Source organism: Carcharhinus amblyrhynchos, chromosome 19 (genome assembly GCF_965287045.1).
Source record: "Carcharhinus amblyrhynchos chromosome 19, sCarAmb.v2.hapA, whole genome shotgun sequence".
Taxonomy (NCBI): domain Eukaryota; kingdom Metazoa; phylum Chordata; class Chondrichthyes; order Carcharhiniformes; family Carcharhinidae; genus Carcharhinus; species Carcharhinus amblyrhynchos.
The window spans coordinates 38,884,013-38,900,075 of record NC_137342.1 but is presented as its reverse complement, the minus strand read 5'-3'; the positions used below and the strand labels follow the sequence as shown (position 1 = coordinate 38,900,075).

The 16,063-nt window shown below is 43.6% G+C and overlaps 1 protein-coding gene across 1 annotated transcript in view; it reads left to right on the top strand.

Annotated features, from left to right (window-relative positions):
• The window catches only part of col7a1l (collagen type VII alpha 1-like), a 131,978-nt gene that overhangs the window by 13,741 nt on the left and 102,174 nt on the right, over window positions 1–16,063 (top strand). Inside the window, exons 2-4 of the mRNA XM_080207870.1 lie at window positions 12,120–12,300; window positions 13,019–13,173; window positions 14,833–14,926. Coding sequence (XP_080063996.1) covers window positions 12,258–12,300; window positions 13,019–13,173; window positions 14,833–14,926 — 292 coding nt within the window. The 5' untranslated portion in view covers window positions 12,120–12,257. The remainder of the gene's footprint in view (window positions 1–12,119; window positions 12,301–13,018; window positions 13,174–14,832; window positions 14,927–16,063) is intronic.

The following is a 16,063-nucleotide window of genomic DNA, read 5'->3' as shown; positions in this document are numbered from 1 at the left end:
CCTTACTCTTGAGATGTTCCAGGTGCTTCCTCAGAACTTTGCCCTGCACTTGGACCTTTTAAGACATGGCCTTACTTTTTCTGTTATGATCCAGTTGCAACTGTCCTTGAAGTTCCACATGTGGACTGGATCACCAGTTTTGAATGTTCTTTCTGTCCTTGCAGAATCATAGTTCTTCTAGTTCTCTTGTTGGGACTCCACCCTTCCTGTCAGGTTTGGGAACAGAAAGCTTAATCTTGATCAAAGCCTCTGTTCTATTACCAATTCCGCTGGGACTGTTCTTGTTGTTGCGTGAGGGGCAGTCCTGTACTCCAATAAAAATCGCACCAGTTTGGTTTCAATGGATGCTGCAGGTTTCTTCTTCATGCTGAACCTAAAAGGCTGCACCATCTGTTCAGCCAGTCCATTTGATGACGGGTGATAGGTTGCTGTCCTAATGTATTTGGTTCCATTGGAAAGCATGAAAATCTGAAACTCGGTGTTTGTAAAAACAATGCCATTTTAAGAAACTAGGACTTCAGGTATCCCGTGTATGCAGGAACTTAGTTGTAGTTTTTCTATGGTAGCATGGGAAGCGGTGGAGCCCATGCGATGTATCTCCAACACTGGTGATGTTCTCAAGTTGAGCTCTCTTCATAGCAGTCTCAATTTGAAAGAGGGCATTTTTCCTAAGTTGCTTTTGTATTCCCTCCCTGAAAATATATAATTTTTGTTTTTATTTTGCCTGTGTATATCTTCTTCAAATTGAGAGATGGCATTTTTGGGTAATGGAAAGCATATATCGGCTTTTGCCACTCCATGTCACATTAAAAACTCAATTCCAGTCATAATGGACTTCAATGCGAATAAATGTGTAGCGGTCCATTTTGGCAGGACCAATGGGATGCAGGAGTACAATATCAAGGGTAGGAGCCTTAGCTATGTTGAAGAGCAGAAGGATCTTGGGGTCCAGGTCCATAGGACGCTTAAATCGGCCTCGCAGGTGGAGGATGTGGTCAAGAAGGCGTACGGTGTACTGGCCTTCATTAATCAAGGGATTGAGTTTAGGAGTCGGGAGGTAATGCTGCAACTTTATAAGACCCTCGTCAGACCCCACTTGGAGTATTGTGCGCAGTTCTGGTCGCCTCACTACAGGAAGGTTGTGGAAGCTATTGAGAGGGTGCAGAGGAGATTTACAAGGATGTTGCCTGGATTGAGAGGCATGCCTTAGGTTGGGGGAGCTAGGTCTCTTCTCCCTGGAGAGACGAAGGTTGAGAGGCGACCTGATAGAGGTTTATAAAATGTTGAGAGGAATTGATAGGGTGGATTCTTGGAGGCTATTTCCCAGGGCTGAAATGGTCGCTACGAGAAGACACAGGTTTAAGGTGCTGGGAAGCAAGTACAGAGGAGATGTTAGGGGTAAGTTTTTCACTCAGTGGGTGGTGAGTGAGTGGAACTGGCTGCCGTCGGTGGTGGTTGAGCGTACTCGCTGGGGTCTTTTAAAAGACTTCTGGATAAGTATATGGGATCTAATGGGATTGGGAGTTACAGATAGTTCTATGGCTTGGTAGGTATAGATGTGATCGACGCAACTTGTGGGCCGAAGGGCCTGTTTGTGCTGTAGTGTTCTAGTTCTATATAATGTGGACAAATACAAAACAAAAGTCAATTACTAGGGGGCATAGGTATCAGGTGCGAGGGGCAAGGTTTAAAGGAGATTACGAGGTAAGCTTTTTACACAGAGGGTGGTGGGTGCCTGGAACTTGCTGCCAGGATAGGTAAAGGAAGCAGATATAATAGTGACTTTTAAGGGGTGTCTTGACAAATACATGAATAGGATGGGAATGGAGGGATATGGTCCCTAGAAGGGTAGAGGAGTTAGTTCAGTCAGGCAGCATGGTTGGTGCAGGCTTGGAAGGCCGAAGGGTTTGCTCCTGTGCTGTAATTTTCTTTGTTCTTTTGCTCTTTGTTCCAAAACCTCCTTGTGCACAGATCTTGTTTTTGTGTGATAGAGTAAAACAGGTGATAGAAAATCAACTGCCTGTTCAGTATCTCTTCTAATACAAGTCTCACATTTTCTAAAGTATTTGACTATATTTTAAGTGTTAAATTCAATGTCATTATTTACATAAATAGAAATAGAAGTGAATGATTCATTTTCTCCTGGTGAATCTTATCACAACCAATCAAAATGACATTTTTCTTATGCTTTCCTGATTGCCAAATGTCCACAGGATGATGGAGTCTCACAACTCAGCATCAGTTAGTGCAAAATTGGTCATTACCCTTTTTTAAAATAACTCTTTTGTGAGATGTGGGCATCACTGGCAAATCCTTAATTATCCTTGAACTGGGTGCCCTGCTTAGCTATCTTAAGGGGCATTTGAGAGTCAACCACATTGCTGATCTGCAGTCATACTCCCTTCCCTAAAGGAAATAGTGAGGTGAACTGCCTGATTGATGCAACATTGTGTGCATTGGCAATGAGGGTGCCAGTTGTGGCTCAGTGGGTAGCACTTGTACCTCTCAGTTGGAAGGTTATGGGCACAAGCCCCAGTGCACAAAATCTAGGCTGTTATTCCCTGTGCAGTGCTGCACAGTCAGAAGTGCTGTCTGCCAATTGAGCTTTCAGGTTGATCCTTCTTAAGTGCAGCTCTGGTTATACTGTTATTAACTTGGGAGTACATTATCCTAAAGTTGGGTGGCCAAAGAGGAAACATGTTCTGTTCCTGGGGCCAACATCAAATATCCCAACAGGTACATCTGGATCCAACAATGAAACTTAGCCAAATCTAGCAAACACCAAAACAAAGAACACGTGAAAGAAAAATCACCATTAAACAGGTCAACAAGTATGAAAGACATTTGTTGAGTGAAATTTATGGTGGTTGCATTTCATAGCTCAGTGTTGGTCACAGTCCAATTTCTCACTGAGCATCTCATGTTCATCATGTTGGAAATAAGAACCAGCATCTGCTTTAAGTGACTACAACTCACACATTCGATATATTCAGTCGCCAGGACTCTGCTGGGTATTTTGCAGCAAACACCAGAAATAAAAATCACAAGAAAGAACATATAATTATTGTAAAAATGCTCATTAACCAGATAAGGAAAACAAAACTCATTTGTTTACAGGTTAAAATTATACAGAAGCTTGCAGCCTCGTGGTTGCAATCAGCTCCCAAGGTAGTTCTGGTACAGGAGCTTGCAATTACCAGGTGACCCCTGACCCTAATTCTCACCCCAGTTCTCCAGTCATATGACCATTACTCTGCAGATTAATCCGAAAGGGGACAATCACCACATCCTCTAAGTCCTTTTATACAAATGTCAATGCTCAATTTACACAGTCCAAGATAATTAAACATTTAGGACATGAATTTAGTCAATAATAAATTAAGGGGTGATCTTACCAAAGAAATTCTAAGTGCCGATTGAGCGTAAAAATGGGAGAGCTTCAGGTCTGATTTTTTGGTGATTTGATTTGATTTATTATTATCTGAAAAAGTATTGTTTCTTACATGCTATACAAACAAAGCATACCATTCATAGAGAAGGAAATGAGAGAATGTAGTGTTACAGTCATAGCCAGGGTGCAGAGAAAAATTGACTTAATGCAAGGTAGGTCCATTCAAAGGTCTGATGACAGCAAGGAGGAAGCTGTGCTTGAGTCGGTTGGTACATGACCTCAGACTTTTCCGTCTTTTTCTTGATGGAATAAGGTGGAATAGAGTGTGTCTGGGATGCGTTGGATCCTTGATTATGCTGGCTGCTTTTCTGAGGCAGTGGGAAATGTAGACAATCAATACGAGAAAAATCTCATCTCATCAAAAATGTTCCCATCCTTCGAGAAAGAAATGAAGCAAAGTGTGATTCTCATCAGCAAGAGAGGGTGGACGGAATGCCTGGAGGCCAGCTGATGACTGCTCAAGGGCATTATTGCACGTGGTGTCCTAGGACATTGTCACCCCCCACTCCATCTGATTGCCCCTGATCACAGCATCCCACAGGTTGTAGCCACCCCCCTCCAGTTCCATCCACCCCGGCCAATTATTGCCCCAATCATTCCCCCCAGTTGATTGTGTACTGGTTCACCTCCCACCAATCAATCACTGCCCCATCCACCATACCCTGGTTGATTGCCACCCTGGCGATCTCAAATTGCAGACTGTGCTACTCCCCATGCACTGACTCCCATTCAGGACCTTCCCCTCCCCTTAGGCCCCACCTTATCCCTTTGCACTGCCCGGAGCCTGGTGGGCAGTGCCAGGGTCACAGGTTGGTAGTGATAGGGTGGCATTGCCCTAGGGGCACGACAGCCCCCACCTCAGATCACCTAGATGGTCTCAATGGCCTCCAGTCCCACCAGCAAAGCCATTACATCTAGTCCCTGTTGCTGGGGGTGATGATACATGACCCTTGCTGATGAAGACTACACCATCAAGTTGTTAAGGCAAGTGAGCCATAACGATTACATTCCAGGGCTCGCTAATAATATTTAAATTAGGATTACATTGGCAATTCAGTGCCGGTATCGTCCCGAGAGGTGAGAAACCAGGAGCAATCATCTCTCTTGCGATCTTAACAGCTCGCCACACCCCCTGGGTCTTTCAAATGGTGTCTGAAACCTTGTGGAGTAGCATAATGCCTCCACAGGATGGTTGTCAGCTGAAAACACAATGACAGATTCCCCTTCAGGCACAAGAGTCAAATTCTATCTGTTTCCATGGGGATGTTGATTGTGCCTGTCACAGGATGACCAGGTACTTCAGTGCCAAAACATTTCCTGATGGCAACACTGGCTGCTGGGACTTCTCTGTTTTCCTCAAATGGTCTGTGTGCTTTTGGGCGGCTCTTCCTTCTGTGTTAACTTGAGAAGGCAAGGGCCCAGTTTTAGAGACATTGATTCATCTGAACACAGTGCAATTGTGGGGACATTGGGTGGGGAAGGTGTAATGGCCTCATCAATTGACCATCCAATTGGGATATCAGCAGCTTTATTTACACCCCAATTCTCCTCACTGTAGCACACTCAGCTGGCCAAATACATTCAAACCGGAAACAGGAGAATGTTCCGCACTGACCAGTATCAAAAGAGTGAACAGGCTGTGACTGCTTCTCCAGAAAAGAGAATGTTGCTGGTCAGTTTAGAGGCCTTGAAAATTATAAAGGGATTTGATAGGTTAGGTACAGAGAAGTTGTTCCACTTCCAGGGCAGTCCAGAACTAACAGGTTAAAAATGTAACATTGTCACTAATAAATCTCCGAGATTTCAGGCGAAACTTCTTTAGTTAGTAAGTGGTGAGAATGGGAACTCACTACCACACAAAATGGCTGAGACCTCCAAGATGGATACAAGGGGAAGCTAGGTAAATAACCAATAATCTCTAAAGGAGATCAGCTAACTATTATTACCTTACAGTATCTTTATGAGGCCTTGCACTATTGGGCTACTTGTAGCAACTGTGTGAGCATGTCGGCCCAGGAAAGATATGTGTCAAATCTCTCAAATCCTTTGTAACTGACCTGTGGAGAAGCACTCAATTTGTTCGGCTGTCTAGTGCCATCTACCAACAGAGAATCAATACCGCGAGAATGCTTTAAAAATGTGTCTGTCTGACTAAAAGAGAAAATGCTGGAAAATCTCAGCACGCCTGGCAGCATCCGTAAAGTGAGAAAAGAGCTGACGTTTCGCGTCCAGATGACTCTTTGTCAAAGCTAAAAGGCGTAGTGTCTGTCTGAGCACCCCCACTAAAGTGAAGCATATCTCACATGATTGTACTGAACTGCATTTCACATTTGTCTACTTTCTTGGCAGACTTGTTCGAATCTACCTGTGATCCGCTGCAATCCTTCACGTGATTAGCTTTTACACTGCCGTGCCAACACCACCACCCCACCATTCCACTTAAGTTCAGAATTTTAATAATTAATGTACCTGGGGAAAAGCGCAGACAAATTCCTTTGGGACACCATTTGTCAGTCTTTACTTGTACCCAAAGATGTGCAGGTAAGATAGATTGGCCATGCTAAAGTTATCCCTTAGTGTCCAGAGATGTGCAGGTTAAAGTTTAAACTTTTCAAGTTTATTTATTTATTAGTGTCACAAGTCGGCTTACATTAACACTGTAACGAAACTACTGCGAAAATCTCCTAGTTGCCACACTCCAGTCCTTGTTCAGATATACTGAAGGAGAATCTAGCATGGCCAATGCACCCAACCAGCACACCTTTCAGATTGTGGGAGGAAACTGGAACACTCAGAGCAAACCCACGCGGACGTGGGGAGAATGTCCAAACTCCACTAAGACAATGACCCAAGCCGTGAATCAAACCAGGGTCTCTGGTGCAGTGAGGCAGCAGTGCTAACCACTGTGTCACTGTGCTGGCCCAAAGGTGGATTAGCCATGGTAAATGTGTGGGATTCTGGGAATTGGGAAGGGGGCTGGGCATGAGTAAAGTACTCTTTCAGAGAGTTGGTGCTGACTCGATGGCTGAATGACCTTTTTCAGCACTGTAGGGTTCTGTGGTTCTGTTTCTGTTTTGTTGTCATCTTTCCATCCATTCTGCTTCTTGGACATTGACTCCACGTGCCTTGACGTGAATCATACAATCAAGTCACCTAGAAGGGAGTCTAAGGGTAGGGTTTTCCAACTGAACTCGACTCAACTCAGAAATTCCTGTCTGAAGTCAACGGATCTTTGTATGATCCTGTCCTGCCTGCTACAATTCCTGCAGTGGGCAGGGTGGGAAAGTTCTGCCCTAAGTCACCTCTTTGAAAGATCTTTCCAATTATTAAAATTGAATTTGCTTCTACCATCGTTCAGGCAGTACATTCAGATCACAATAACTTTTTTGCTCAACATACATGCAATATTTAAAAAACATATGTATCATTTTAGGCATATAGCATTTCGAACTTCTTGCTTAAAAAATGGTTCTTTTTATTCTGTTTCAAAGTCGTTTGGTTGCCACTTGATATACAGTAGAACACCCATAACGAATCTGATTTAACATCACGCTGATATTAGCCATCATTTTATAGAGATGCTGGAAACATCTAGTGGCTTTTAGAGAAGGGTGTTATCATATTGGAATGAAAAGGGTAGGGTTGTCATTTTGAGTTTGTGAATGAACAGCACGATGAGGTAAATGGTCTTGAATGGTAACTGCATTCCTGACACAGGGCTGTTGTTTCTCCAAATGTTTGCCAAATGTCATCAGACCAATAGTTTAATGGAACATTAAAGTCAAGACTGTTTTATAATTTGATTCCGTATTGCAAACATGATTCAGAGAGTTTCAATTCCAATCCTTACAGACCAGATCTGAAATTATATTGAATTCAGCTGAAATTTGATCTTCAGGAGAAGGAAAGGCTTGTATTTATTGTGTGAATCTGACAACCACAAGACTTCCTAAAGTACTTTATAGCTAATGAAGAAAGTGTAATTTGTGTTTTGATGCAGGAAATATGCAATCCAGGTTCCACAAAAACAAGGTCATAATAACCAGAGACTATGGCTGGAATTTTACTGGCATGCCTGCCCTGATTCTGGGACCAGGTGAGGCTCAGAGAACAGCATTCTCTGTTGGCCTCAGGTGGGATTGCACCAACCTCAGGCAGACATGCTGGAAAAATGCTGGTACATACTTCTTGTGATGTTGGTTGAAGGATAAATATTGGGAGAGATCATCCTTGAAGCATTGCTATGGAATATTTCATGCCAGGCTGAGAGAGAGGGCAGGACCATGATCTAATACCTCATTGAAATACCATACCTCTGATAATGCAGCACACCCTCACTCAGTAAGGCACAGGAATTTTGTGTTCAAGTCTCTGAAGTGAACTCACAACCTTCTCATTCAAAGGTGGGAGTGCTGTCAACAGAACTTAGAACATTGGTGAGGTGGTAGGTGAAGGTGGTGCAAAATGGGGAGGTGGGAAGTAAGGCGGGGGCTTGATGATAGGGAAGGTGAGGACCATGGAAGCAAGAGGATGGTTTTCCATTCAAGCCAGATGCTTTAAACTGAAATCAACCACAGTCAGAAGCAACCTTTTCCAAGATGCAGCATGCCTCACTTACATCATGCACCATGTTCATTGCAACAGCTTCTCCTAATCCAGGACCAATCTTACACCAGGGATCAAATACGCATCCAACTCCACAATTCAACATGATGTGTGGGAGATAATCTGCAAGTATGACCCCAACCTTTCCTTCACTTGGCACTTCAGCTCAGCATCTTGTTCTCATGCCCACATATTTGTCCTCAGCCTGCTGCAATACTCCAGTGAAGCCCAACACAAACCAGACGATACTTCATTTTCTGATTAGGACATTACAGCTTTCTGGAATCAACATTGAGTTTGACAACTTCAGATTGTGAATTTTCCGCTCCAACTTGATGCTCCCTTTTGTCCCCTGGTTTGTCCTAACACAACCCCATCCCTCTCCCACTGTCCTTGTTCAATTTTGCTCCCACCAACATTGTTTCCTACTAACAATTTGTTTTATCCTTCTGTTGCCACTATTAACACTGTTCAGTCCCAAATGGCATTATTAACAGTCCCATTGTCTCATATTCATGACGTTTTTGTCAATCTCTCCTTAGCTCCAGCCTATCACTGACTTTCCATTCTCCACCCCCACTCCCCCCAAGGGGAGCATGGTGACAGAGTGGTTAACACTGCTGCCTCACAGCACTGTGGACCCGAGTTCAATTCCAGCCTCGGGTGACTGTGTGGAGTTTGCATGTTCTCCTTGTGTCTGCGTGGGTTTCCTCCGGATGCTCCAGTTTTCTCCCACACTCCAAAGATGCTAACTTGCCCCTTAGTGTCAGAGGGATTAGCAGGGTATATATGTGGGGTAATGGGGATAGGGCCTGGGTGGGACTGTTGTCAGTATAGGCTTGATGGGCTGAATGGCCTCCTGCACTGTGGGGATTCTGTGATTCTATGACACATTTCTATCCTTTTTTCAGTTCTGTACAAGGGTCATCTGGACTCAAAGTTAACCATTTTCTCTCTGCACAGATGCTGCCGGACCTGCCGAGCCTAATTCACATTTTCTGTTTTTATTTTAGATTTCCAGCATCCGTTTTTGTTTTTTTTTTAATACTAATCTGGAAGCAGTCAAAGGAACTTGCCACCAATAATTTATGGCTTTTGCTCTCCGTGCTGCAAACAATTTGACTTTATTCGATCCATCTGTACTATTGTAAATCCAGCCACAGGCAGCAGGTGGTTGGTCGCTTGACAAATACAAACAGGGACAGGGAGCATGGCACAGGAAATGTGGGGGAGTGAAGGGAGAGAATGGGGAGAAGAGATATAGACATACATACAGATAGACAAACTGAAGTGAAGAATGAAAGAGGAGGTTGAAGTAAAAGAACAGACCGAAACTAAGGAGGAGTTGGACAGTTAAGCATTCTCCAAACATTGTTTGGAACAACCTGCATTGAATACCCAATTGGTGGCTAACGTTACAGACTAACAGCATCAAACAATGTGCTAATATAATAAGCAGATAATAAAATGTGATATGGAACTGCTGTTTTGCTGCATGATATGACTGGCATATTAAACAAATGTTACATTTTATCATAGTTATACAAATCAAAGAGAGGTCATCAAGATAAGATTCTGAGGAAATTGGTCTTGGAAGATGTATGGGTTAGACACATTGGCCATGCTAAATTGCCCCTTCGTGTCCTGGGATGCATAGGTTAGAGGGATTAGTGGGGTAAATATTTGGGGTTACGGGGATAGGGTCTAAGTGGGATTGTTGTTGGTGCAGACTCGATGGCTGAATGGCCTACTTCTGCACTGTAGGGATTCTATGATGCTATGAGTGAAAAGAATCACAACTTCTGAATCTGAACTCTAACAATGAGGAGGTTTTATAGCTTCCTTGCTCCGATCAGGTATACAAGTACCTGAAAAAAGTCTGTGACGATTCTTCATGATCCCTTACTACTAATAACGGCAAGTTTTGTGACAATAACATGACTTACTACATTCAATGTTGCAAAGGTATGTACATTTGGCTAGTGCAAAGTTTGCCAGCCCCGACTCTCAGTTTACAAATAGGTGTTTCTCGATTTTCAGAAGGCGTTTGATAAGGTGCCGCACAAAAGGTTGCTTCAGAAGGTTAGGGGGCATGGTGTTGGGGTTAAGGTGTTAGCATGGATAGAGGATTGGCTGTCTAATAGGAGGCAGAGAGTTGGTATCAATGGGTGCTATTCTGATTGGCAGTTGATAACTAGTGGAGTGCCGCAGGGATCGGTGCTGGGGCCTCAGCTATTTACTATTTATATAGATGATCTGGAGGAGGGAGCTGAGTGTAGGGTGTTGAAATTTGCTGATGACACAAAGATGCGTGGAAAAGCAAATTGTGCGGAGGGTGTGGAAAGTCTGCAGAGGGATCTAGATAGACTGAGTGAGTGGGTGAGGACCTGCTAGATGGAGTACAATGTTAGCAAGTGTGAGGTTATCCACTTTGGCAGGAATAATAGTAGGAGGGATTACTATTTAAAGGGCGAAAAGCTGCAGCATGCTACGGTGCAGAGGGACCTGGGGGTCCTCGTGCATGAGTCGCAAAAACCCAGTCTGCAGGTGCAGCAGGTGATCAAGAAGGCGAATGGGATGCTGGCCTTTATAGCGAGGGGGATAGAATATAAAAGCAGGGAGGTCTTGCTGCAACTGTACCGGGCACTGGTGAGGCCGCAGCTGGAGTACTGTGTGCAGTTTTGGTCGCCGCACTTGCTCAAGGACATTTTGGCCTTGGAGGGAGTGCAGAGGAGGTTCACTAGGCTGATACCGGAGATGAGGGGGTTGGACTATGAAGAGAGACGAAATGGACTGGGTCTGTACTCGTTGGAGTTTAGAAGGGTGACGGGGGATCTTATAGAGACGTATAAGATAATGAAAGGGATGGATAGGGTAGAGGTAGAGACATTCTTCCCACTCAGAAAGGACAGCAGGACTAGAGGGCACAGCCTCAAGATAAGGAGGGGGGCAGTTTAGAACGGAGTTGAGGAGGAATTTCTTCACTCAAAGGGTGGTGAATCTCTGGAATTCTCTGCCTGTTGAAGTGGTGGAGGCTACCTCGCTAAATATATTTAAGTCACGGGTAGATAGGTTTTTGGTAGGCAAGGGAATTAAGGGTTATGGGGAGAAAGCGGGAAAGTGGAACTGAGCCACTTCAGGTCAGCCATGATCTTATTGAATGGCGGGGTAGGCTCGAAGGGCTAGATGGCCTACTCCTGCTCCTACTTCTTATGTTCTTATTTCTTACTAATTGGATCTACTTTGGAATGAATGTACAACTTTATCAAGGTATTAAGTGCCAGTTTGACTCAGGGTACTATTCCTGCCTCTGAGTCAGTAAGTTATGGGTTCAAGCACACTCCAGAGGTTTGAGCGCTGAGGGAGTGCTGCACTGCCAAAGATGTCATTCTTTAACTAACACCATTGTCTGATGTGGATATAAAGGTCTTATGATACTATTGTGAAGAAGAGCAGAAGACCTCTCCAAGCCCTGACCAATATTTATTGTCAACTAATATCCCCAAAACAAATTATTTGGTCATAATCACATTGCTGCCAGGTCTTGCTGTACATGGCATTGTGAATCTGTGGAATCCCCTGCCCAGTGAAGCAGTTGGGGCTACCTCATTGAATGTTTTTAAGCCAAGGATAAATATACTTTTGAACGGTAAAGGAATTATGAGCTATGGTGAGTGGGTGGGTAAGTGGAGCTGAGTCCACAAAAAGATCAGCCATGATCTTATTGAATGGTGGAGCAGGCTCGAGGACCAGATGGCCTACTCCTGCTCCTAGTTCTTATGTTCTTATGTACTTAACAGCAATGACTGTACATCAAATATACTTCATTGGTTGTAAAGTGGTTTGGGATATCCTGATTGGTATTATATAATTGCAAGTCTTACTTGTTTATCTTGAACGCTGCCTTGAGTCCTTCACAAGAGGAAGAGCGAGGAGACTTTCAGTTTCTTGGTCAGAACTGGATTTTGATAACCGATTGAAGGGCAGTTTGATCACCCAATGTATCATACAGCTTCCTTTGTGGATCATTGCCTTCTAACCTGGGCTTTGTGCTTTGTTTCAGTGTGTCTCACAGCATTAGCAGCTGATATCATATTCACAGTGGATGAATCGTGGAGTGTGGGAGAGACCAACTTCCAAAGTGTAAAGGAATTCCTCAGTGGCATCATAACATCATTTAAGAAGGCTTCAATAGGGAAGGATGGCATCAGGTTTGGAGTCACCCTTTATAGTGACCACCCCAGGTAAATCATAGCATTTCAATTTTCTCGTGCGATTGGGTTAATTTTACCTGTTATCCCAGTGCTAATAAATCTACAACGACTCCCAGTCTGGAAATGTCCCGAATTTCAAATTCTCATCCTTAAATTCAAATCCCTCCATGGCCTTGCTGTTCCCTATTGCTTTCGTGCTCTCCAGCCCTACATCCTTCAAGATCTCTGCGATTCTTCAGTTCTGACTTCTTAGCATCCTCAATCTCCAACACCCACATTATTGACCCCTGTACCTTCATTCAGAAATAGAAAGGGGAATTGGACTAATTATATAGATCCATTAAGGGGCTGGCACAAGCACAATGGGCTGAATGGCCTCTTTCTACACTGTAGGATTTTATAAACTCAAGCATAGTGTATATCTAGTACTGTGTTTGCGAGTTAAAAGTCTATAGTTTTTGAAAGGAGGAAAGACTTGATGAAGTTGATCATTATTGCCACCTAATACTTTCATCTCCTATTGCTCATAATCTTCAAATTGTCTTTCTGGCAGGTTTCCCACCTCCCTTCGTCCTCACTGTACTGACTTTGACTTCACTTCCCTTGTTGGTTTTGGCAAGATCCTGCTCAGTGAACCTTGCCCCTTAACCTTAAGATTTATCAATAGAAAAAAATGTTAAGATGTATAAGGTAATGGTTTGCCTTTGACATGTCAATTTCATTTGCTGAACTCTTGCTTCTAGAACAGCAATTGCACTTACTGACTATGGGACAATTGAAGAAGTGTTAGTGGCCATCAGAGACCTTCCATTTCAAGGGGGAAACACAAAAACAGGAGCTGTCCTTTCCTTTCTCGCGCAGTCTGTATTCAGCTCTGCACTGATAAGGGAGAATGCACCAAAGGTTAGTAATACTAGTAGGAGTTATCTTCTGACTTAGTAGCTTGCTTATTAGTTTTTGTTCCCAATGAGATTATGAATGTTAGTGTTCAAGAGTGGATTGCTTTCAATTTCTGGCACCTAGATTCAACACCAAGTAGTTTAAAATCAGTTGGCATAATATTGCCTCTACTCTGACCCAATTGTGCTTTGATCCATCATCACTAGGACAGCCCCTACATTTATGTGGCACCTGGAAAATACCTCTTGAGAGGGTAGTGGAGGCAGATTCAGCAAAACATTTAGAAGGGAATTGAATCAATCTAAAAGGAAATAATTCACAGGGTTAATGGAATGAGCAGGTGGGGTGGGACTAAATGGGTTACTTCTTCGAAGAGCCGACACAGGCAGGACAGACCGAATGGCCTCCATCTATACTGTATGCTGTTATGATTTTACATTTTTGGATATTGGTCATACTTGTGGCCTCGCTAAGTGAGGTGGCCAAGAATAGTTTGTCTGATTGGGTCCTTCCAAGTAAAGTACTGTAAACTGAACAAGGGCGATCGGAAAGTTGAGTGGAGATTTGTCATGCCAGATCTCCAGAACCATTCAGCGCATTACGAGCATTTTGAGGGAGCGGGGAGAAGAAGGACTGGACAGCATCCTTCATTAGAATGCTAAAATGAAGAAACATACATCCTCAGAATGCAGCCTTGACATTTGTGGAACACTTGGAATACACCTCTTGAGAGGGAGGTGGAAGCAAATATTGGCTAGAAATATTGTGTATGCAGGGCTGCTATGGAAACAGTGGCATGGCCATGGGAGGGATATTCATTCAGTAAACTTTTCTGTGCCATTTTAATTTGTTTTGTTTCTCTCCTGTCAGATGGATTTCAGGGAATAATTCTTCCAGTGCCTCTTTGAGCCCTCTTTGCAGCTCCAGTGCTGTGGCCAATCCCCATTGGGATTCCCTCTGCCTTAAACATTTTTTCAGGGAGAAGGGACAGACCATTGGAGACGTGCCAAGGTCATCAGGCAATGCCTTGGTTTAGCAGATGGTTAGTGCCTGGGGGAGGCTATAACACCAGACTTGAGAGCACAGAAACAATATGTGAATGCCTGGTTAACCGTGATACAAGACAAAGATTGATAGATTTTTCTTGTGGAAGGAATATGGAGCAAAATTGATTAAATGGGGTTTGATTGCAGCCCAACAATGATCTAATTAAATGGCAGAGCAGACTTGAGCGGTTGAGTGATTAGCCCCTCCTGTTCTGCTGTGCCTATCAGAGACCATTCTTTGGACCCAGTCATACCATATGATGCCTTAAGTGATGAAATTGAATGAAACAAGGTGTGCCAGAGTATTTAGCAACCCTCATAGCTGCATTGGCCACTGATGTCAACATGTCCCAAACAACACTTGCATGGCCCAATTCACCTACTTGGCAAAGGACTTTGGGTAACAAAATTCAAAGGTATTCAGGGATGTGGTACATAACTGGAGAAGTGAGATTGATCTTTGAGGCGAAGCATCAACTGGATTTGACCAAGAGTCTTTATCTTGTTCCAAAAAATTGATCTTCACACAGTTCTAATAATTGTGTTCATGCATCTTGGTTCCTTCAACCAGTTCTTTCAGCCACTTTATATTGTTCCCTGTGCTAATCTTTTGTAGATAATGATTTTGATCACAGATGGAAGGTCTGCAGACTCAGTTGAGGAGCCAGCAGCAAGACTGCAAGACAAAGGGGTGACTGTGTACACAGTGGGTAAGTATTCAGTGGCTATTCAGTCTACAATGTTCAGTGAGCCTGGTTACGGTGGGTTAGTATTCAAGGTTTCTGGTTATAGTGGGTTCATATTTAGGACCCCTGTTAGAGTGGGTTTGTGTTCAGTGACCCTGATCAGTATAGGTCAGTGTTCAATGCCCCCCACCCATGCCATGGGTAGTTGAATGCCAGTTCCTATTTATCTGGGGTGCTTGTTGTTCTATCCCTCTATTGAAATACACGGGACCAATCCTGTTGTCCATAAATTCCTTTGCATACCCAGGGAGCATCATTAAATAGCTAATAACGTGGAGACAATGTCGTGGTATGTTTCAGCCTCCCATCCACTGACTCTGTCTACACTTCCGCTACCTCAGCAAAGCAGCCAGCATAATTAAAGGCCCCACACATCCCAGACATTCTCTCTTCCACCTTCTTCCTTTGGGAAAAAGATACAAAAGCCTGAGGTCACGTCCCAATCGACTCAAGAACAGCTTCTTCCCTGCTGCTGTCAGACAGCATTAAGTTGATCTTTCTCTACACCCTAGCTATGACTGTAACACTACATTTTGCACTCTCTCATTTCCTTCTTTATGATCAGTATGTTTTGTCTGTGTAGCACACAAGAAGCAATACTTTTCACAGTATGTTAATACATGTAACAATAATAAATCAAATCAAAAAAAAGTCTCTCTCCTAATCACTGGGACTATCACGTAACTGGATATCCATGATGTCCGGACACTGAATCATCCATGGAATGTATACAATCTGAGACCTGCACTCCACCCAGAATCTTGCACCTTCCTTGGTTTCAAATATATCTCCCCCTTGAAAGAGGCAATGTCATAGAACTCATTAGAATTCTGACAGTGCCGAAAGAGGCCATTTGGCCCATCGAGTCTGCACCAATAACAATCCCACCCAGGCTTAATCCCCATAATCCCACATATTTACCCTGCTAATTCCCCTGAAACTAAGGGTCAATTTATCTTGGCCAATCAACCTAACCCACACATCTTTGGACTGTGGGAGGAAACAGAAGCACCTGTAGGACACCCACGCAGATATCGGGGAATGTGCAAACTCCACACAGATAGTCACCCAAGGTCAGAATTGCACTAGGATCCCTGGTGC